Source organism: Somniosus microcephalus, chromosome 3, assembly GCF_052327205.1.
Source record: "Somniosus microcephalus isolate GS21.2 chromosome 3, FLI_Smic_1.0, whole genome shotgun sequence".
NCBI classification, from domain to species: Eukaryota; Metazoa; Chordata; class Chondrichthyes; order Squaliformes; family Somniosidae; genus Somniosus; species Somniosus microcephalus.
In genome coordinates, this window is record NC_140989.1 from 372,768,030 (window position 1) to 372,790,904 (window position 22,875).

The 22,875-nt window shown below is 49.3% G+C and overlaps 1 protein-coding gene across 4 annotated transcripts in view; it reads left to right on the forward strand.

Moving 5' to 3' along the window:
* Positions 1-22,875, forward strand: part of LOC147122438 (guanine nucleotide exchange factor VAV3-like) — a 307,623-nt gene that overhangs the window by 225,735 nt on the left and 59,013 nt on the right. For 3 of the 4 annotated variants that reach the window (XM_085983597.1, XM_085983596.1, XM_085983598.1), the window contains exons 20-23: positions 8,228-8,364; positions 10,739-10,804; positions 14,329-14,363; positions 17,382-17,498. In XM_085983597.1, coding sequence (XP_085839723.1) covers positions 8,228-8,364; positions 10,739-10,804; positions 14,329-14,363; positions 17,382-17,498 — 355 coding nt within the window. The remainder of the gene's footprint in view (positions 1-8,227; positions 8,365-10,738; positions 10,805-14,328; positions 14,364-17,381; positions 17,499-22,875) is intronic. The other variant, XR_015077746.1, reaches the window with a different exon arrangement.

A 22,875-nucleotide genomic window follows, 5' to 3' on the forward strand; every position in this document is an offset into this window, starting at 1 on the left:
CCTAGCTCGGGCCTGGCTGGGCAAGAAAGGCGCAGGCTTTGAGGCCTAAGAAAAAAACGGGGAAAGGTAGGAAAAAGAATGTTCAGGTTAGGTTTACAAATGAGTGATTTTTTTAAAAACAATTTAATAAATTCATTTTTATTTTGGTGGAAATGTATATTTGAAAAGAAAGACGCAAAAAGCAGGAAAAAGAATGGAAGCAAGATGGCGGCGACTCACCTCGGTTCAGAACGATAAGGCCCGCCCACACACGCACCGATTGGTCGACCGTCAGGTCACCAAAGCGTAGGATTGGCCAATCGTCCCGTCACTCGACCGTAGGAGGGCCCGGCCGCACGCGGCAGCAAGCCGCCGTACGATTGGTCGACCTCGAGGTCACTCTGTCGCTAATGAGCGGATAATGAGGTGCTAATGAGCAGAATGTTGAAGGTTGTTGGGATACTGCGGGCGCGATTTTAGCCCGGCCGAAACGTAAATACGCTTAAAACCGTCTCGGAAGCGTAAGCTTTCTTTGGAGGTAACGCGCGCGTAGGTACACCCTGTAACTTTCGAGCGCATAGCCCGCCAGACGCACACGCGATGACAGGCAGAATGACAGACAGAATGACAGACAGAAGTACCGATTTATATATATTGATACGGTGTCTGTTTCGTGATATATCCAGTTCCTGTTTAGTGATTGATCCATTCCCTGTTTTATGATTAATCCGGTTCCTGTTTTGTGATTAATCCGGTTCCGGTTTTGTGATTGATCCTGTTTTCATAGAATCAGAGAATGGTTACAGCAGAGAAGGAGGCCATTCGGCCCGTCGAGCCCGTGCTGGCTCTCTGCAAGAGCACTTCAGCTAGTCCCATTCTCCTGCCCTTTCCCCGGAGCCCTGCAAATTACTTTCCATCAAATTATCCAACTCCCCTTTGAAAGCTGTGATTGAATCTGCCTCCACCGCCCTTTCAGGCAGTGCATTCCAGATCACAGCAACTCGCTGAGTAAAAATGTTTTTCCTCGTGTTGCCTTTGGTTCTTCTGCCAATCATCTTAAATCTGTGTCCTCTGGTTCTCGACCCTTCCGCCAATGGGAACAGTTTCTCTCTATCTACTCTGTCCAGACCCCTCATGATTTTGAACACCTCTATCAAATCTCCTCTCAATCTTCTCTGCTCCAAGGAGAACAACCCCAGCTTCTCCAGTCTATCCACGTAACTGAAGTCCCTCATTCCAGGAATCATTCTTGTAAATCTTTTCTGCACCCTCTCTAAGGCCTTCACATCCTTCCTAAAGTGTGGTGCCCAGAATTGGACACAATACTCCAGTTGGGACCGAACCAGTGTTTTATACAGGTTCATCATAATTTCCACACTTTTGTTCTCTATCCCTCTATTTATGAAGCCCAGGATCCCGTAAGCCTTTTTAACCACTTTCTCAACCTGCCCTGCCACCTTCAACGTACACACCCCTAGGTCTCTCTGTTCGTGCCCCCCTTTCAGGATTGGACCATTTAGTTTATATTTCCTCTCCTCATTCTTTCTACCAAAATGTATCACTTCACACTTTTAATAAGAACATAAGAACATAAGAAATAGGAGCAGGAGTAGGCCAATCGGCCCCTCGAGCCTGCTCCATCATTCAATAAGATCATGGCTGATCTGATCCTAACTGCCAATCTACTATCACAGAACCATCTCCTGAATCTAACAGAGACATGAAATAGGAGCAGGATCAGGCTACACGGCCCCTGGGCCCGCTCCGCTACCCACAGGGCCATGTCCGATCCGAACCTAGACTCATGTCCAAATTCCTGCCCGCTCCCCATAACCCTTAATTCCCTTTACTTCTAGGAAACTGTCTATTTCTGTTTTAAATTTATGTAATGATGTAGCTTCTACAGCTTTTTGGGGCAGCATATTCCATGGACCTACCACCCTCTGAGTGAAGTAGTTCCTCCTCATCTCAGTTTTGAAAGAGCAGCCCCTTATTCTAAGACTATGCCCCCTAGTTCTAGTTTCACCCATCATCGGGAACATCCTCCCCGCATCCACCCGATCCAACCCCTTCACAATCTTATATGTTTCAATAAGATCGCCTCTCATTCTTCTGAACTCCAATGAGTAGAGTCCCAATCTACTCAACCTCTCCTCATATGTCCATCCCCTCATCCCCGGGATTAACCGAGTGAACCTTCTTTGTACTGACTCGAGAGCAAGTATGTCCTTTCTTAAGTATGGACACCAAAATTGTACACAGTATTCCAGGTGCGGTCTCACCAATACCTTGTACAACTGAAGCAATACCTCCCTATTTTTATATTCTATCCCCCTAGCAATGAAAGCCAACATTCCATTGGCCTTCTTAATCACTTGCTGCACCTGCATACTAACCTTTTGAGTTTCGTGCACCAGGACCCCCAGATCCCTTTGTACTTCAGTACTTTCCAGTTTCTTGCCATTAAGATAATAACTTGCTCTATGATTTTTCCTGCCAAAGTGCATAACCTCACATTTTCCAGTATTGTATTCCATCTGCCAAATCTCTGCCCACTTACTTAGCCTGTCTATGTCCCCTTGCAGGTTTTTTATGTCCTCCTCACTCACTACTTTCCCTCCCATCTTAGTATCTATCATCTGCAAACTTTGATATGTTACACTCGGTCCCCTCCTCCAAATTGTTAATATAGATTGTAAAGAGTTGGGGACCCAGCACTGACCCCTGCGGAACACCACTAGTTACTGATTGCCAGTCTGAGAATGAACCATTTATCCCAACTCTCTGCCTTCTGTTAGATAGCCAATCCTCTATCCATGCCAGAATATTACCCCCAATCCCGTGATTTTTTATCTTAAGCAATAATCTTTTGTGTGGCACCTTGTCAAATGCCTTTTGGAAGTCTAAATACACTACGTCCACTGGTTCCCCTTTATCCACCCTGTATGTTACTTCCTCAAAGAACTCCAGCAAATTTGTCAAACATGACTTCCCCTTCATAAAACCATGCTGACTTTGTCCTATTAAATTATGATTATCCAAATGTCCTATTACTGTCTCCTTAATAATGGACTCCAAAATTTTACCTACCACAGATGTTAGGCTAACCGGTCTATAGTTTCCAGCCTTCTGTCTACTGCCCTTTTTAAATAAGTGTGTTACATTAACAGTTTTCCAGTCTGCCGGGACCTTTGCCGAGTCCAGGGAGTTTTGGAAAATTATTACCAATGCATCCACAATCCCTACCGCCACTTCCCTCAAGACCCTAGGATGTAAGCCATCAGGTCCAGGTGATTTATCCGCCTTGAGTCCCATTATTTTACCGAGTACCACTTCCTTAGTGATTTTGATCGTGTTTAGCTCCTCCCCCCCTTTAGCCCCCTGTTTGTCCAGTGTTGGGATATTCTTAGTGTCTTCTACTGTAAAGACTGATACAAAATATTCATTCAGTGTTTTTGCCATCTCCATATTTCCCACCATTAATTTCCCGGTCTCATCCTCTAAGGGACCAACATTTACTTTAGCCACCCTTTTTCTTTTTATATAACTATAAAAACTTTTACTATCTGTTTTTATATTTTTTGCTAATTTACTTTCATAATCTATCTTCCCTTTCTTAGGCCTAGAAATTGAGTTTGCGCTGCGCCAGGGCTTTAGCGCCGGAAGTTAGCACCGGCGCTAAGTCCCTTTGCGCGCGCCAAAAATTCAGTAGCGCCGCGCCCAAACGGCTGCCGGCGCTACTGAAGGGTTTTAGCGCCTGAAAACTGGCGCAACGCGCCGCATTGCGGCGCTATTCCGGCGCTGCGGCGCCCGCTGCGGTGCGGCAGGCTCGGGAAGTGCAGGCCTCCTCCTTCCGTTAAGGAGGAGCTGCCTGCACCCGGCCGCGGCCCGCGCAAATCTCATCAAAAATGAGCCCGGCACCTCGGACAAGTGCCGGGCTTGCATCTGTTCCGGGGGGGGGGTGGAGAAGTCCGGGGAGGGAGCTGCGGGCAGGCGGCCGGCGGGAAAGCGGCCGGCCGCCCCGCCTCCTTAAAGCGCCGGCGCAGACTCCGGCAACACTCGTTTGCCGGAGTCTTAGTTGCGGCTGCCACTGGCGAGGCGGCCGCAACTGAATTTCGGCTTGGGGCCGGGTTACCACGGCAACCGGGACGCTGCGCACACCGATGACGTCATCGGTGCCGGCGCAGCGCTACCGGTCTACCGCCGCGGAAGGGCGCCAGGCAATTCAGGAACCGGCGCCAATTGCAGCGCTAGGCCCTCTAGCGCCGCAAAATCGGTGCTAAGGGCACTGAATTTCTAGGCCTTAATCTTTTTGTTATTTTTTGCTGTCTTTTAAAGTTTTCCCAATCCTCTATCCTCCCACTAGATTTGGCTACCTTATATGCCCTTGTTTTTTCTGCATTAAATTTCATCTGCCACGTGTCCGCCCATTTCACCAGCCTGTCTATGTCTTCCTGAAGTCTATCACTCTCCTCCTCACTGTTCACTGTACTTCCAAGCTTTGTGTCATCTGCAAATTTTGAAATGATGCCCTGTACACCCAAGTCCAAGTCATTAATATATATCAAGAAAAGCAGTGGTCCTAGAACCGACACCTGGGGGACACCACTGTAAACCTTCCTCCAGTCCGAAAAACATCCGTTCACCACTACTCTCTGTTTCCTGTCTATTAGTCAATTCCATATCCATGCTGCCACTGACCCTTTTATTCCATGGGCTTCAACTTTGCTGATGAGCCTATTATGTGGCACTTGATCAAATGCCTTTTGGAAATAAATGTACACCATGTCAACCGTATTATTCTCATCAACCCCCCCTGTTACCTCATCAAAAAACTCGATCAAGTTAGCTAAATACGATTTGCCTTCAACAAATCTGTGCTGGCTTTCCTTAATTAATGCACACTTGTCAAATTGACTGTTAATTTTGTCCCTGATTACCATTTCTAAAAGCTTCCCCACAACCGAGGTTAAACTGACTGGCCTGTAATTGCTGGCATCTTCTTCCTTGGTGAAGACAGATGCAAAGTACACATTTAGTACCTCAGCCATGCCCTCTGCCTCCATGTATAGGTCTTTTTGATCCCAAATAGGCTCCTCCCTACCTCTTACTAACAGTTTACTATTTATATGCCTATAGAAGAGTTTTGGATTCCTTTTATATTAGCTGCCAATCTATTCTCATACTCTCTCTTTACCCCTCTTATTTTCTTTTTCACTTCCCCTCTGAACTTTCTATATTCAGCCTGATTCTCACTTGCATTCTCAACCTGACATCTGTCATACGTGCTCTTTTTCTGCTTCATTTTACTCTCTATCTCTTTTGCCATCCAGGGAGCTCTGACTTCAGTTGCCCTGCCTTTCCCCCTCGTGGGAATGAACCTCGACTGTACCCAAACCATCTCCTCTTTAAAGGCAGCCCATTGTTCGATTACAGTTTTGCCTGTCAATCTTTGATTCCAATTTACCCGGGCCAGATCCGTTCTCAACCCACTGAAATTTGCCTTCTTCCAATTAAGTATTTTTACTCTAGATTGCTCCTTTTCCTTTTCCATAGCTAATCAAATCCTTATGATACTATGATCACTGTTCCCTAAATGTTCCCCTACTGACACTTGCTCCACTTGACCCACCTCATTCCCCAGAACCAGATCCAGCAATGCCTCCTTCCTCGTCAGGCCGGAAACATGCTGATCAAGAAAGTTCTCCTGAACACACTTCAGAATTCTTCCCCCTCTCTGCCCTTTACACTATTACTATCTCAGTCTATATTAGGATAGTTGAAGTCCCCCATTATCACTACTCTATAGTTCTTGCACCTCTCTGTAATTTCCCTGCAAATTTGCTCCTCTGTATCCTTCCCACTAGTTGACGGTCTATAGAATACACCCAGTAGTGTAATGGCACCTCTATTATTTCTTAACTCTAACCAAATAGAGTCTGTCCTTGACTCCTCCAGGATATACTTTCTCTCCAGCACTGCAATATTCTCCTTAATCAATACTGCCACACCACCTCCTAACTTTCCTTCACATCTGTCTCCTGAACACCTTATATCCAGGAATATTTAAAACCTAATCCTGCCCTTTTTTGAGCCAGGTTTCCATTATCACCACAACATCATATTCCCATGTGGCTATTTGCACCTACAGCTCACCAACCTTATTTACTACGCTTCGTGCGTTCACACACATGCACTGTAAACCTATCTTAGACCTCCTTGTATTTGCTCTTAATCTGACCCCAGCTAACCCCGTACTATTTCTTACTCTAGTGCTCTCTGCCTCTCCCAATCCTTAGAGAACTTTATTTCCCCTTTTCTAATGCTACGTCCTGGTGCCCATCCCCCTGCCAAATTAGTTTAAACCCTCCCCAACAGCACAAGCAAACCTCCCCGCGAGGACATTGGTTCCAGCTCTGTCGAGGTGCAACCCGTCCGGCCTGTACAGGTCCCACCTCCCCCAGACCCGGTCCCAATGCCCCAGGACTCTGAAGCCCTCCCTCCTGCATCACCTCTCCAGCCACGCATTCATCTGCTCTATCCTCCTATTTCTGTACTCACTCAGCATGGCACTGGAGTTATCCGGAGATTACTACATTTGAGGTCCTGATTTTAATCTCTTTCCTAGCTCCCTAAACTCTGCCTGCAGGACCTCATCCCTCTTTCTACCTATGTCGTTGGTACCGATATGGACCACGACCTCTGGCTGTTCACCCTCCCCCCTCAGAATGCCCTGCAGCCGCTCAGTGACATTCTTGACCCTGGCACCAGGGAGGCAACATTCCATCCTGGAATCATGTCTGCGGCCGCAGAAACGCCTGTCTCCTCCCCTTACTATCGAATCTACTATCACTATTGTTTTCTCAATCTTCCTCATCCCCTGCAACCCCGCCCCAAATCAATTACTCTGATCAGCCCACTCCGGCCCCTGCTGTGTGATTGATCTGGTCCCTTATTTATGATTGTTCCGGTCCCTGTTATATGAATGCTCCAGTCCCTGTTTTATGAATATTCCATTCCCTGTTTTATGAATGTTCCGGTACCTGTATTATTAATGTTCCGGTCCCTGTATTATTAATGTTCCGGTCCCTGTTTTAGGAATGTTCTGGTCCCTGTTTGATGAATGTTCCGGTCCCTGTTTGATGAATGTTCCGGTCCCTGTTTTATGAATGTTCCGTTCCCTGTTTTAGGAATGTTCCGGTCCCTGTTTTAGGAATGTTCTGGTCCCTGTTGTATGATTGTTCCGGTCCCTGTTTTGTGAATGTCCCATTCCCTGTTTAATGATGGTTCCGGTCCCTGTTTAATGATTGTTCCGGTCCCTGTTTAATGATTGTTCCGGTCCCTGTTTAATGATTGTTCCGGTCCCTGTTTAATGATTGTTCCGGTCCCTGTTTAATGATTGTTCCGGTCCCTGTTTAATGAATGTTCCATCCCTGTTTTATGATTGTTCCGGTTCCTGTTTTATGAATGTTCCACTCCCTGTTTCATGATTGTTCCAGTCCGTGATTTATGAATGTTCCGGTCCCAGTTTTATGAATGTTACTTTCCCTGTTTAATGAATGTCCCGGTCCCTGTTTTATGAATGTCCCGGTCCCTGTTTTATGAATGTCCCGGTCCCTGTTTTATGAATGTTACGTTCCCTGTTTTATGATTGTTCCGGTCCGTGATTTATGAATGTTACGTTCCCTGTTTTATGATTGTTCCGGTCCGTGATTTATGAATGTTCCGGTCGCTGTTTTGTGAATGTTCCGGTCCTTGTTTTATGAATGTTCCGGTCCTTGTTTTATGAATGTTCCAGTCCCTGTTTTGTGAATGTTCCAGTCCCTGTTTTATGAATGTTCCGGTCCCTGTTTTACGAATGTTCCGGTCCCTGTTTTACGAATGTTCCGGTCCCTGTTTTACGAATGTTCCGGTCCCTGTTTTACGAATGTTCCGGTCCCTGTTTTACGAATGTTCTGGTCCCTGTTTTACAAATGTGCCGGTCCCTGTTTTACGAATGTTCCGGTCCCTGTTTTACGAATGTTCCGGTCCCTGTTTTATGAATGTTCCGGTCCCTGTTTTACGAATGTTCCGGTCCCTGTTTTATGAATGTTCCGGTCCCTGTTTTATGCTACTTCGAGCTAGAGAATTCACTGATCCAGAATGAGCTCTGAGAGTGCACGAGGGTCTCGCTGACGGACGGGGAATGTTTGATAAATTGAACGCCGACACCAGCTGATCCTGGTTTATCCTGTTTTTCCCTTTTCAGGGTTACCAAAGATGCAAGTGATGAGAGGATATAAAGGGACGCCTCACCCGCCCCAGTACGCTGGACCTGCGCTCAATATTCAGCTGGGAGACATCATTGAGGTGGTTCACGCTGAAGCTCACTACACCTGGTGGGAGGTAGGAACAAACTGTCCGATCAAATACAATAAGAAGAAAGATGCTCATTGCAGCACCCTCGCCTCTCAGCTCATAATCAGTACTGAGGGAGCGCCGCACTGTCGGAGGGGCAGTACTGAGGGAGTGCTGCACTGTCGGAGGGACAGTACTGAGGGAGCTCCGCACTTTCGGAGGGACAGTACTGAGGGAGCGCCGCACTGTCGGAGGGGCAGTACTGAGGGAACGCCGCACTGTCGGAGGGGCAGTACTGAGGGAGCGCCGCACTGTCGGAGGGGCAATACTGAGGGAGTGCTGCACTGTCGGAGGGGCAGTACTGAGGGCGTGCTGCACTGTTGGAGGGACAGTACTGAGGGAGCTCCGCACTTTCGGAGGGACAGTACTGAGGGAGCGCCGCACTGTCGGAGGGGCAGTACTGAGGGAGCGCCGCACTGTCGGAGGGGCAGTACTGAGGGAGTGCTGCACTGTCAGAGGGGCAGTACTGAGGGAGTGCTGCACTGTCGGAGGGGCAGTACTGAGGGAGTGCTGCACTCTCAGAGGAGCAGTACTGAGGGAGTGCGGCACTGTCGGAAGGGCAGTACTGAGGGAGCGCTGCACTGTCGGAGGGGCAGTACTGAGGGAGCGCCACTCTGTCGGAGGGGCAGTACTGAGGGAACGCCGCACTGTCGGAGGGGCAGTACTGAAGGAGTACTGAACTGTCGGAGGGGCAGTACTGAGGGAGTACTGAACTGTCGGAGGGGCAGCACTGAGGGAGTGCTGCACTGTCGGAGGGGCAATACTGAGGGAACGCCACACTGTCGGAGGGGCAGTACTGAGGGAGCGCTGCACTGTCTGAAGGGCAGTACTGAGGGAACGCTGCACTGTCGGAGGGGCAGTACTGAGGGAGTGCTGCACTGTCGGAGGGGCAGTACTGAGGGAGCACTGCACTGTCGTAGGGGCAGTACTGAGTGAGTGCTGCACTGTCGGAGGGGCAGTACTGAAGGAGCGCTGCACTGTCGGAGGGGCAGTACTGAGGGAGTGCTGCACTGTCGGAGGGGCAGTACTGAGGGAGCGCCGCACTGTCAGCAATACTGAGGGAGCGCCGCACTGTTGGAGGGGCAGTACTGAGGGAGCGCTGCACTGTCGGAGGGACAGTACTGAGGGAGTGCTGCACTGTCGGAGGTGCAGTACTGAGGGAGTGCTGCACTGTCGGAGTGGCAGGACTGAGGGGGCGCCGCACTGTCGGAGGGGCTGTACTGAGGGAGTACTGCACTGTCGGAGGGGCAGTACTCAGGGAGCGCCGCACTGTCGGAGGGGCAGTACTGAGGGAGCGCCGCACTGTTGGAGGGGCAGTACTGAGGGAGCACCGCACTGTCGGGGGGGGGCAGTACTGAGGGAGCGCTGCACTGTCGGAGGGGTAGTACTGAGGGAGTGCTGCACTGTCAGAATGGCAGTACTGAGGGAACACCGCACTGTCGGAGGGGCGGTACTGAGGTATTGCTGCACTGCCGGAGGGGCAATACTGAGGGAACGCCGCACTGTCAGAGGGGCAGTACTGAGGGAGCACTGCACTGTCGGAGGGGCAGTACTGAGGGAGCGCTGCACTGTCGGAGGGGCAGTACTGAGGGAGCGCTGCACTGTCGGAGGGTCAGTACTGAGGGAGCGCTGCACTGTCGGAGGGGCAGTACTGAGGGAGCGCTGCACTGTCAGAGGGGCAGCGCTGAGGGAGCGCTGCACTGTCGGAGGGGTAGTACTGAGGGAGTGCTGCACTGTCAGAATGGCAGTACTGAGGGAACACCGCACTGTCGGAGGGGCGGTACTGAGGTATTGCTGCACTGCCGGAGGGGCAATACTGAGGGAACGCCGCACTGTCAGAGGGGCAGTACTGAGGGAGCACTGCACTGTCGGAGGGGCAGTACTGAGCGAACGCTGCACTGTCGGAGGGGCAGTACTGAGGGAGCGCTGCACTGTCGGAGGGGCAGTACTGAGGGAGCGCTGCACTGTCGGAGGGTCAGTACTGAGGGAGCGCTGCACTGTCGGAGGGGCAGTACTGAGGGAGCGCTGCACTGTCAGAGGGGCAGCGCTGAGGGAGCGCTGCACTGTCAGAGGGGCAGCGCTGATGGAGCGCTGCACTGTCGGAGGGGCAGTACTGAGGGAGTGCTGCACTGTCGGAGGGACATATTGAATCTGGTCATTATTACATTGCTGTTTGTGGGAGCTTGCTCTGCACAAATTGGCTGCTATGTTTCCTACATTGCAACAGTGACTGCACTTCAAAAATGTACTTCATTGGCGGTAAAGTGTTTTGGGACATGCTGGTGGTGTGGGCTGACTGAATGTTCTGCGGGACTGGCTTCCCGGTTCGCTCTGTGATTGAAATCTCTCCCTGCTGTTGCAGGGTAAAAATCTGACAACGAGGGAGGTTGGATTCTTTCCCAGTGACTCGGTCAAACCCTTGCCCTGTGTAAGTAAAATCATTTCAGTCTTTTCATCAATATCTGATCTGAGGCAGTGTTAGGGTATTGTAACATCTGAGCCAATTCATGATTACACAGAATTACACAGAATGTACAGCACAGGAACAGGCCATTAGGCCCCACTGCTCCGTGCCGGTGTTTCTGCTCCACACCAGCCTCCTCCCACCCCTCTTCATCTCACCCTATCACCAGATCCTTCTATTCTTCTCCCCCTCTTGTGTTTATCCAGCTTTACCTTCAAGACATCTCTGCTATTCGCCTCAGCCACTCCCTGTGGGAGCGAGTTCCACATTCTTATCTCTCCCTGGGTTTTTTGCTATTCATTTATGGGATGTGGGCGTCGCTGGCAAGGCCAGCATTTATTGCCCATCCCTAGTTGCCCTTCAGGAGGTGGTGGTGAGCCGCCTTCTTGAACCGCTGCAGTCCGTGTGGTGAAGGTGCTCCCACAGTGCTGTTAGGGAGGGAGTTCCAGGATTTTGACCCAGTGACGATGAAGGAACGGCCGATATATTTCTAAGTCAGGATGGTGTGTGACTTGGAGGGGAACTTGGAGGTGGTGGTGTTCCCATGCGCCTGCTGCCCTTGTCCTTCTAGCTGGAAGAGGTCGCGGGTTTGGGAGGTGCTGTCGAAGAAGCCTTGGCGAGTTACTGCAGTGCATCTTGTAGATGGTACACACTGCAGCCACGGTGCGCCGGTGGTGGAGGGAGTGAATGTTTAAGGTGGTGGATGGAGTGCCAATCAAGCGGGCTGCTTTGTCCTGGATGGTGTCGAGCTTCTCGAGTGTTGTTGGAGCTGCACTCATCCAGGCATGTGGAGAGTATTCCATCACACTCCTGACTTGTGCCTTGTAGATGGTGGAAAGGCTTTGGGGAGTCAGGAGGTGAGACACTCGGCCGCAGACTAACTAGCCTCTGACTTGCTCTTGTTGCCACAGTATTTATGTGGCTGGTCCAGTTAAGTTTCTGGTCAATGGTGACCCCCAGGATGTTGATAGTAGGGGATTCGGCGATGGTAATGCTGTTGAATGTCATTCATTCAAGAAGGCGGCTCACCACCACCTTCTCAAGGGCAATTAGGGATGGGCAATAAATGCCGGCCTTGCCAGTGACTCCCGCATCCCAGGAACATATTTAAAAAAGTGTTGGTCTGATACACTGGGTATCTACTGCCTGTGATTATAGGTGTACCAGGTAGAATCACTATAGTAAGCTTTTAAAATATCTATCCATATATTAGTACACATTCCGCAATGGTGAGTTGAGATTTCGAATGCTACAGAGAACTGATGAACACTCCTGAGGAACGTTCACAGAATAATAAACAACCGCAGACATTAACGGGCCTGAGCAACAAATGGTGACAGACAATCTCACCACTGAATGACTTCACGTATCCACAGCACACACACACAACGTGATCGGACCATCGGAGCAGGAGGAGGCCATTCAGCCCCTCGAGCCTGTTCCGCCATTCAATGAGATCATGGCTGATCTGTGACCTAACTCCATATACCCGTCTTTGGCCCATATCCTTTAATACCTTCTGTAAATAAAAATCTATCAATCGCAGATTTAAAATTAACAATTGATCTCGCATCAATTGCCGTTTGCGGAAGAGAGTTCCAACCTTCTACCACCCTTTATGTGTCGAAGTGTTTCCTAACTTCACTCCTGAAAGGCCTGGCTCTAATTTTTAGACTCTGCCCCCTAGTCCTAGACTCCCCAACCAGCGGAAATAGTTTCTCTCTATCCACCCTATCGGTTCCCCTTAATATCTTGAAAGCTCCAGGTGTGGTCTAACCAGGGCTTTGTACAGCTGCAGCATAACTTCTACCCCCTTGTAGTCTAGTCCTCTCGATATAAAGGCCAGCATTCCATTAGCCTTTTTGATTATTTCTGTATCCGTTGATGACATTTTAACGATCTATGTACCTGGATCCCTAAGTCTATTTTGACTTCCACTGTTTCTAGTTTTCACCATTTAGAAACTACTCTGTTCCATAATTTTTTGGTCCAAAGTGGATGACCTCACATTTGCCTATATTGAAATCCATTTGCCACAATTTAGCCCATTCACTTAATCTATTAACATCTCTTTGTAATTTTATGCTTCCATCTACACTGCTTACACTGCCGCCTATCTTTGTGTCATCGGCAAACTTGGATAAATAACTTTCTATCCCATCATCTAAGGCTCTTTGTTGGCCGGCGCGGACACGATGGGCCGAAATGGCCTCCTTCCACGCTGTAACACTCATGATTCTATGGTTCTATAACTGTTAATAATTACGGTGAATAGTTGAGGCCCAACACAGATCCCTGCGGGTCAAATCCTGCCATTAGAGTACCTGCCCATTATCCCTACTCTCTGTCTCTGCCACTCAGCCAATCTCCTAACCTGGTCAGTAATCTCCCTTCAACTCCATGATGATATATGGAACCCACATTTGTCCTACGTAATGAAACAGATAAAAGACACAACACTTCTGAAGAACTTTAGTCTAGTCTTGCTGAGCCTAGAGTAAGCAGTCAAGATGACAGGCGTGTGACCTGCTGAAAGAGCCCTCAGTTACTGAGAGTATTGGTAGATGTCTCATATACGCTGCATGTCAGGGGTAGTGTTTTATCATTGACATGATTCAGTGAAGAGTATTAGCCAGATCTTTCAGTGTTTCCTAGTCCTGGAACTTGTATTAGAGGTAAAGGATGTTTTGGCAATATCCCATAATACCCCCGCATCATGCCAATCGGGATATCTGACAATATCCTCCAATACCCACACACTGTCGAACACTCCTTTCACCTCCGTGATGCTCAGTTTGTCAGATATGATTGTTTTTATTCATTTACTCTCGGGAAGGGAAAGGTTTGGAAAGGACGTGGGTACGAGGTGGGGAAATGTGAGGGGAAACACTGAGGTTTGTTCCTGCTTTATAATTGGGCCATCAGCAGTGCTGACGATCAGTAATTGGGCAATGTCACTGGTGCCGACATCGACACTGGCGCTGGCTGCGACCTTCGCCTGGGTCACACCCACAGCTCAGTGTCACATTGACTGATTTCCCGGGATTGTGATTCACTAACATAGAAACATGGAAGATAGGAGCAGGAGTAGGCCATTCGGCCCCTCGAGCCTGCTCCGCCATTTAATGAGACCATGGCTGATCATCCAAATTCAGTACCCTGTCCCTGCTTTCTCCCCATATCCCTTGATCCCTTTAGCCTTAAGAAATATATCCAACTCCTTCTTGAATATATTTAATGAATTGGCCTCAACTGCCCTGTGTGGTAGAGAATTCCACAGGTTCACCACTCTCTGGGTGAAGAAATTCCTCCTCATCTCTGTCCTAAATGGCTAACCCCTTATCCTTAGACTGTGACCCCTGGTTCTGGACTCCCCCACCATCGGGAACATCCTTCCTGCATCTAGTCTGTCTAGTCCTGTTAGAATTTTATAAGTTTCAATGAGATCCCCTCTCATAACAATTTGATGTTTCTCGCTCTGTCCTCAGGTTCCGAAGCGCGTGGATTACTCTGGATTTGCATGGTACGTAAATGCGATCCGACAAACGGTCTGTAAATATCTGTAAGAATGGACTCAAGCAGACCGTGATCGCCAGAGGTTCCTGGCCTGTAGCAGAGTGACTAACCCTGCGGATAAGATGTGCCGTGTACGGCTCGAGCAGACAGCGCTGTGCAGCTGACTAAAGGGAGGGAGAATATATATTATAGGATACGATAGGATTGCTGCTTTTAGGGACTGGATAATGTCCACCGTGACCAGCGGTCTCACCCTGTCCAGAACAGCAGAACCAGAGGACACGGCCTGCGCTCAAAGGGCAAGTTCAAAACTCCTCTGTGGAAACAATATTTCAGTGAGCGAGTGGTCAATCTATGGAACAGGCTCCCGAGGGGACGGTGGGAGCAGTTAGTGTTGATCCATTCAAAGTGAATTAGATCGATTTCTCCCAGAAAATCACATTTTGTGCTCCAGGATCTGAGTAATTGGAGACATGAGGTGTGGTGAGTGTAGCGAGTTCGGGAGGAACAGGGGAGTTTGGACCTCTGGTTCCCAAAGCTCTCCCCCACTGGGGTTTAGCTCACCTCATGTCTGGGTCTGTTGTAGACTCATTGATCGAGATCGGTCGCTGTGATTGGTCAACAACTCCATTATCATTGTATCATGTGACTGCCAGGATGGTAGAAGGTGAATTAGATGGACACAGGTCATTTCCATACAGCAATTCCTGTGTTCCTAATATAGTTATGCACATCAAGCAATAAACAGTCAGTGCTCTAAAAAAAATAAAGGAGCAATATTGACCACAGCAAGATGAGAATCTAGAATTCAAGTCAGCATTTAGAAACACAAGGGTTAATCAATGTCAATAGGCTGACACTTCCAGTATAGTACTGAGGGGGCGCTGCACTGTCGGAGGGGCAGTACTGAGGGAGTGCTGCACTGTCGGAGGGGCAGTACTGAGGGAGCGCTGCACTGTCGGAGGGGCAGTACTGAGGGAGTGCTGCACTGTCGGAGGGGCAGTACTGAGGGAGCGCTGCACTGTCGGAGGGACAGTACTGAGGGAGCGCTGCACTGTCGGAGGGGCAGTACTGAGGGAGCGCTGCACTGTCGGAGGGGCAGTACTGAGGGAGCGCTGTACTGTCGGAGGGGCAGTACTGAGGGAGCGCTGCACTGTCGGAGGGGCAGTACTGAGGGAGCGCTGCACTGTCGGAGGGACAGTACTGAGGGAGCGCTGCACTGTCAGAGGGGCAGTACTGAGGGAGCGCTGCACTGTCAGGGGGCAGTACTGAGGGAGCGCTGCACTGTCAGAGGGGCAGTACTGAGGGAGCGCTGCACTGTGGGAGGGGCAGTACTGAGGGAGCGCTGCACTGTCGGAGGGGCAGTACTGAGGGAGCGCTGCACTGTCAGAGGGGCGGTACTGAGGGAGCGCTGCACTGTCGGAGGGGCAGTACTGAGGGAGCGCTGCACTGTCGGAGGGGCAGTACTGAGGGAGCGCTGCATTGTCGGAGGGGCAGTACTGAGGGAGTGCTGCACTGTTGGAGGGGCAGTACTGAGGGAGCGGCACTGTCGGAGGGGCAGTACTGAGGGAGTGCTGCACTGTCGGAGGGGCAGTACTGAGGGAGCGCTGCACTGTCGGAGGGGCAGTACTGAGGGTGCGCTGCACTGTCGGAGGGGCAGTACTGAGGGAGCGCTGCACTGTCGGAGGGGCAGTACTGAGGGAGCGCTGCACTGTCGGAGGGGCAGTACTGAGGGAGCGCTGCACTGTCGGAGGGGCAGTACTGAGGGAGCGCTGCACTGTCGGAGGGGCAGTACTGAGGGAGCGCTGCACTGTCGGAGGGGCAGTACTGAGGGAGCGCTGCACTGTCGGAGGGGCAGTACTGAGGGAGCGCTGCACTGTCGGAGGGGCAGTACTGAGGGAGCGCTGCACTGTCGGAGGGACAGTACTGAGGGAGCGCTGCACTGTCGGAGGGGCAGTACTGAGGGAGCGCTGCACTGTCGGAGGGGCAGTACTGAGGGAGCGCTGCACTGTCGGAGGGGCAGTACTGAGGGAGCGCTGCACTGTCGGAGGGGCAGTACTGAGGGAGCGCTGCACTGTCGGAGGGGCAGTACTGAGGGAGCGCTGCACTGTCGGAGGGGCAGTACTGAGGGAGCGCTGCACTGTCGGAGGGGCAGTACTGAGGGAGCGCTGCACTGTCGGAGGGGCAGTACTGAGGGAGCGCTGCACTGTCGGAGGGGCAGTACTGAGGGAGCGCTGCACTGTCGGAGGGGCAGTACTGAGGGAGCGCTGCACTGTCGGAGGGGCAGTACTGAGGGAGCGCTGCACTGTCGGAGGGGCAGTACTGAGGGAGCGCTGCACTGTCGGAGGGGCAGTACTGAGGGAGCGCTGCACTGTCGGAGGGGCAGTACTGAGGGAGCGCTGCACTGTCGGAGGGGCAGTACTGAGGGAGCGCTGCACTGTCGGAGGGGCAGTACTGAGGGAGTGCTGCACTGTCGGAGGGGCAGTACTGAGGGAGCGCTGCACTGTCGGAGGGGCAGTACTGAGGGAGCACTGCACTGTCGGAGGGGCAGTACTGAGGGAGCGCTGCACTGTTGGAGGGGCAGTACTGAGGGAGCGCTGCACTGTCGGAGGGGCAGTACTGTCAGAGATGCCAACCTTTTAATGAGATGTTAAACGAAGGCACTGTCTGCTCTCTCAGGTGAATGTAGAAGATCCCATGGCAGTATTTTGAAGACGAGCAGGGGAGAGTTCTCCCCAGTGTCCTGGGGCCAAGATTTATCCCTCAACCAACATCACTAAAACAGATGATCTGGTCATTATCACTTTGCTGTTTGTGGGAGCTTGCTGTGCACAAATTGGCTGCTATGTTTCCTACATCTTGACAGCAACTAAACTTCAGAAGTACTTCAATGTCTGTAAAGCCCTTTGGGACGTCCTGAGGTGGTGAAAGGCGCTGGGAATTGCAAGTCTTTCCTGCTTCACTGACCAGAGGATATCTTCTCTCTAACTGGCCAATCATTGAAGCAGTTTTTCTTCTTGGTCAGGTTTGCAGGAGCAATAGATCGGTTGCAGGCGGAGAACGAGCTTATCAACTGCGGAAACAGCACCTTCCTCATCCGGCAGAGGGTGAAGGAGGTGGGAGAATATGCCATCAGTATCAAGTGAGTTGCTGCTGTCTTTGTATTAACCGTCTGACAGTGTGGCGCGGTTCGTGTTTTCATATCTTTGCTCTATAAATGCAGAAATAACAAAAGGAAAATTAAAGTCGGGACAGGGCCACTAAAGGATGAGCAAGATAATCTCACAGGTAATAAGAGAGAGGAATGGCAGGAGCATTGAACACCTACCTCACCTCAGCTTTTACTGAAGAAGGTAATGAATTAAATAATGCACCAGAGGATGAGCTTGAAAAGAATATGTATAGATTTGGGATAGAAAGGGAGAAAATCATTGAGAAACTGGCAAAACAAAAAGAGGATCGAACCCCAGGTCCAACCCATGCATACTCGAGGAGACTAGGATGGAGATAATTTCCATTGAAGAGGGGGTAGTGCCAGAGGACTGGTAGACAGATGTCCCTATATACAAAAAGAGAGAGAGAACAAAACCCGGGATCTGTACAACAGTCAGCTTAACGTCAGTGAGAGGAAGGAGACTGGAATCTATACTGAAAGAAGTGATAGAAGAGCATGTGGTGACAGAAAATATAACAAAAAATAGTCAGCATAGATTCTGAAAGGCTAAGTCATGCGTAACTAACTTGATAGAATTATTTGAAGAGGTAGCAGAAAGAGTAGACAAGGGCAATGTAGTAGATGCCATATACTTGGATTTTCTAAAGGCCTTTGATCAGTTACCACACGGTACGCTCATGACAACAGTTGGGGCATGTGGACTCTGGGCACAATTAGCTGAATGGACAGCAAACTGGCTAAAAAATAGAAAGCAGAGAGTGGGGGTAAAGGGTAGTTATTCAAATTGGAGGAAGGTGGAAAGCGGTGTTCCTCAAGGATCATTGCTGGGACCACTGTTATTCACAATTTACATTAATGATTTGAACTTAGGAATAGGTAACTCAATGTCAAAGTTTGTAGATGATACCAAACCAGGGGGCTATACCGAACACTGAGGAAGAATGCAACAAAATACATGAAGACATTAGAAAAATTGCAGACTGGGCAGCAAAGTGGCAAATGAACTTTAACACAGATAAATGTGAGGTGAGGCACTTTGGTAGGAAAAACAGAAACATCACCGACACCTCAGAAAATAAGAAACTGAATGGGGTAGAAGAGCAAAGGGAGCTCGGGATACAGGGGAACAAATCATTAAAAGCAGCATCGCGGGTCAGCAAAGCAATTCAACATGCTGACAAAGCACTGGGATTTATCTCCAGGGCTATAGAATTCAAAAGTAGTGAAGTGATGTTAAACTTGTATCGGACCCTGGTCAGGCCACACTTAGAGCACTGTGCACAGTCCTGGTTTCCATACTGTAAAAAGGACATGGAAGGACTGGAGAAAGTGCAACAAAGATTCACAAGGATGGTACCGGAATTGAGAGATTACAGCTATCGGGAAAGATTGAACAGGTTGGGGCTTTTTTCTTTAGAAAAGAGAAGACTCCGAGGTGATCGAGGTCTTTAAATTATGAGTGGGTCGGATACGGTAGATGTGGGAGAATCTAAAACTAGGGGCCATGAATACAGGATAATCACTAATAAATCCAATAGGGAAATAAGGAGAAATGTCTTTACTCAGAGAGTGTATAGAATGTGGAACTCGCTACCACAGGAAGTGGTTGAGATGAATAACAGAGGCTTTCAAAAGGAAACTAGATGAGTACATGAGAGAAAAGGGAATAGAAAGAAATGCTGAGCGGCTGAGATGAGGCAGGTGGAGTGGGAGGAGACTGGTGTGGAGCATAAACACCAGCACAGACTGGTGTGGATTATAAACACCAGCACAGACTGGTGTGGATTATAAACACCAGCACAGACTGGTGTGGAGTATAAACACCAGCACAGACTGGTGTGGATTATAAACACCAGCACAGACTGGTGTGGAGTATAAACACCAGCACAGAAAGGTGTGGATTATAAACACCAGCACAGACTGGTGTGGAGCATAAACACCAGCACAGACTGGTGTGGATTATAAACACCAGCACAGACTGGTGTGGATTATAAACACCAGCACAGACTGGTGTGGAGTATAAACACCAGCACAGACTGGTGTGGATTATAAACACCAGCACAGACTGGTGTGGAGTATAAACACCAGCACAGACTGGTGTGGATTATAAACACCAGCACAGACTGGTGTGGATTATAAACACCGGCACAGACTGGTGTGGATTATAAACACCAGCACAGACTGGTGTGGAGTATAAACACCAGCACAGACTGGTGTGGAGTATAAACACCAGCACAGACTGGTGTGGATTATAAACACCAGCACAGACTGGTGTGGAGTATAAACACCAGCACAGACTGGTGTGGATTATAAACACCAGCACAGACTGGTGTGGATTATAAACACCAGCACAGACTGGTGTGGAGTATAAACACCGGCACAGACTGGTGTGGATTATAAACACCAGCACAGACTGGTGTGGAGTATAAACACCAGCACAGACTGGTGTGGAGTATAAACACCAGCACAGACTGGTGTGGATTATAAACACCAGCACAGACTGGTGTGGAGTATAAACACCAGCACAGACTGGTGTGGATTATAAACACCAGCACAGACTGGTGTGGATTATAAACACCAGCACAGACTGGTGTGGAGTATAAACACCAGCACAGACTGGTGTGGAGTATAAACACCAGCACAGACTGGTGTGGATTATAAACACCAGCACAGACTGGTGTGGATTATAAACACCAGCACAGACTGGTGTGGAGTATAAACACCGGCACAGACTGGTGTGGATTATAAACACCAGCACAGACTGGTGTGGAGCATAAACACCAGCACAGACTGGTGTGGATTATAAACACCAGCACAGACTGGTGTGGATTATAAACACCAGCACAGACTGGTGTGGATTATAAACACCAGCACAGACTGGTGTGGATTATAAACACCGGCACAGACTGGTGTGGATTATAAACACCAGCACAGACTGGTGTGGAGTATAAACACCAGCACAGACTGGTGTGGAGTATAAACACCAGCACAGACTGGTGTGGATTATAAACACCAGCACAGACTGGTGTGGATTATAAACACCGGCACAGACTGGTGTGGATTATAAACACCAGCACAGACTGGTGTGGAGTATAAACACCAGCACAGACTGGTGTGGAGTATAAACACCAGCACAGACTGGTGTGGATTATAAACACCAGCACAGACTGGTGTGGAGTATAAACACCGGCACAGACTGGTGTGGATTATAAACACCAGCACAGACTGGTGTGGAGTATAAACACCAGCACAGACTGGTGTGGAGTATAAACACCAGCACAGACTGGTGTGGATTATAAACACCAGCACAGACTGGTGTGGAGTATAAACACCAGCACAGACTGGTGTGGATTATAAACACCAGCACAGACTGGTGTGGATTATAAACACCAGCACAGACTGGTGTGGAGTATAAACACCAGCACAGACTGGTGTGGAGTATAAACACCAGCACAGACTGGTGTGGATTATAAACACCAGCACAGACTGGTGTGGATTATAAACACCAGCACAGACTGGTGTGGAGTATAAACACCGGCACAGACTGGTGTGGATTATAAACACCAGCACAGACTGGTGTGGAGCATAAACACCAGCACAGACTGGTGTGGATTATAAACACCAGCACAGACTGGTGTGGATTATAAACACCAGCACAGACTGGTGTGGAGTATAAACACCGGCACAGACTGGTGTGGATTATAAACACCAGCACAGACTGGTGTGGAGTATAAACACCGGCACAGACTGGTGTGGATTATAAACACCAGCACAGACTGGTGTGGATTATAAACACCAGCACAGACTGGTGTGGATTATAAACACCAGCACAGACTGGTGTGGATTATAAACACCGGCACAGACTGGTGTGGATTATAAACACCAGCACAGACTGGTGTGGATTATAAACACCAGCACAGACTGGTGTGGATTATAAACACCAGCACAGACTGGTGTGGATTATAAAACACCAGCACAGACTGGTGTGGATTATAAACACCAGCACAGACTGGTGTGGATTATAAACACCAGCACAGACTGGTGTGGATTATAAACACCAGCACAGACTGGTGTGGATTATAAACACCAGCACAGGACTGGTGTGGATTATAAACACCAGCACAGACTGGTGTGGATTATAAACACCAGCACAGACTGGTGTGGATTATAAACACCAGCACAGACTGGTGTGGAGTATAAACACGGCACAGACTGGTGTGGATTATAAACACCCACGAGCACAGACTGGTGTGGAGTATAAACACCGGCACAGACTGGTGTGGATTATAAACACCAGCACAGACTGGTGTGGAGTTATAAAACACCGGCTCAGACTGGTGTGGATTATAAACACCAGGCACAGACTGGTGTGGATTATAAACACAGCACAGACTGGTGTGAGATTATAAACACCAGCACAGACTGGTGTGGAGTATAAACACCAGCACAGACTGGTGTGGATTATAAACACCAGCACAGACTGGTGTGGAGTATAAACACCAGCACAGACTGGTGTGGATTATAAACACCAGCACAGACTGGTGTGGATTATAAACACCAGCACAGACTGGTGTGGATTATAAACACCAGCACAGACTGGTGTGGATTATAAACAACCAGCACAGACTGGTGTGGAGTATAAACACCAGCACAGACTGGTGTGGATTATAAACACCAGCACAGACTGGTGTGGAGTATAAACACCAGCACAGACTGGTGTGGATTATAAACACCAGCACAGACTGGTGTGGAGTATAAACACCAGGCACAGACTGGTGTGGAGTATAAACACCGCGATCAAGACTGGTGTGGATTATACACACCCAGCACAGACTGGTGTGGAGTATAAACACCGCACAGACTGGTGTGGATTATAAACACCGGCTCAGACTGGTGTGGATTATAAACACCAGCACAGACTGGTGTGGAGTATAAACACCAGCACAGACTGGTGTTGGATTATAAACACCAGCACAGACTGGTGTGGAGTATAAACACCAGCACAGACTGTGTGGATTATAAACACCAGCACAGGACTGGTGTGATTATAAACACCAGCACAGACTGGTGTGGATTATAAACACCAGCACAGAACTGGTGTGGATTATAAACACCAGCACAGACTGGTGTGGAGTATAAACACCAGCACAGACTGGTGTGGATTATAAACACCAGCACAGACTGGTGTGGATTATAAACACCGAGCACAGACTGGTGTGGATTATAAACACCAGCACAGACTGGTGTGGATTATAAACACCAGCACAGACTGGTGTGGAGTATAAACACCGGCACAGACTGGTGTCGGATTATAAACACCAGCACAGACTGGTGTGGATTATAA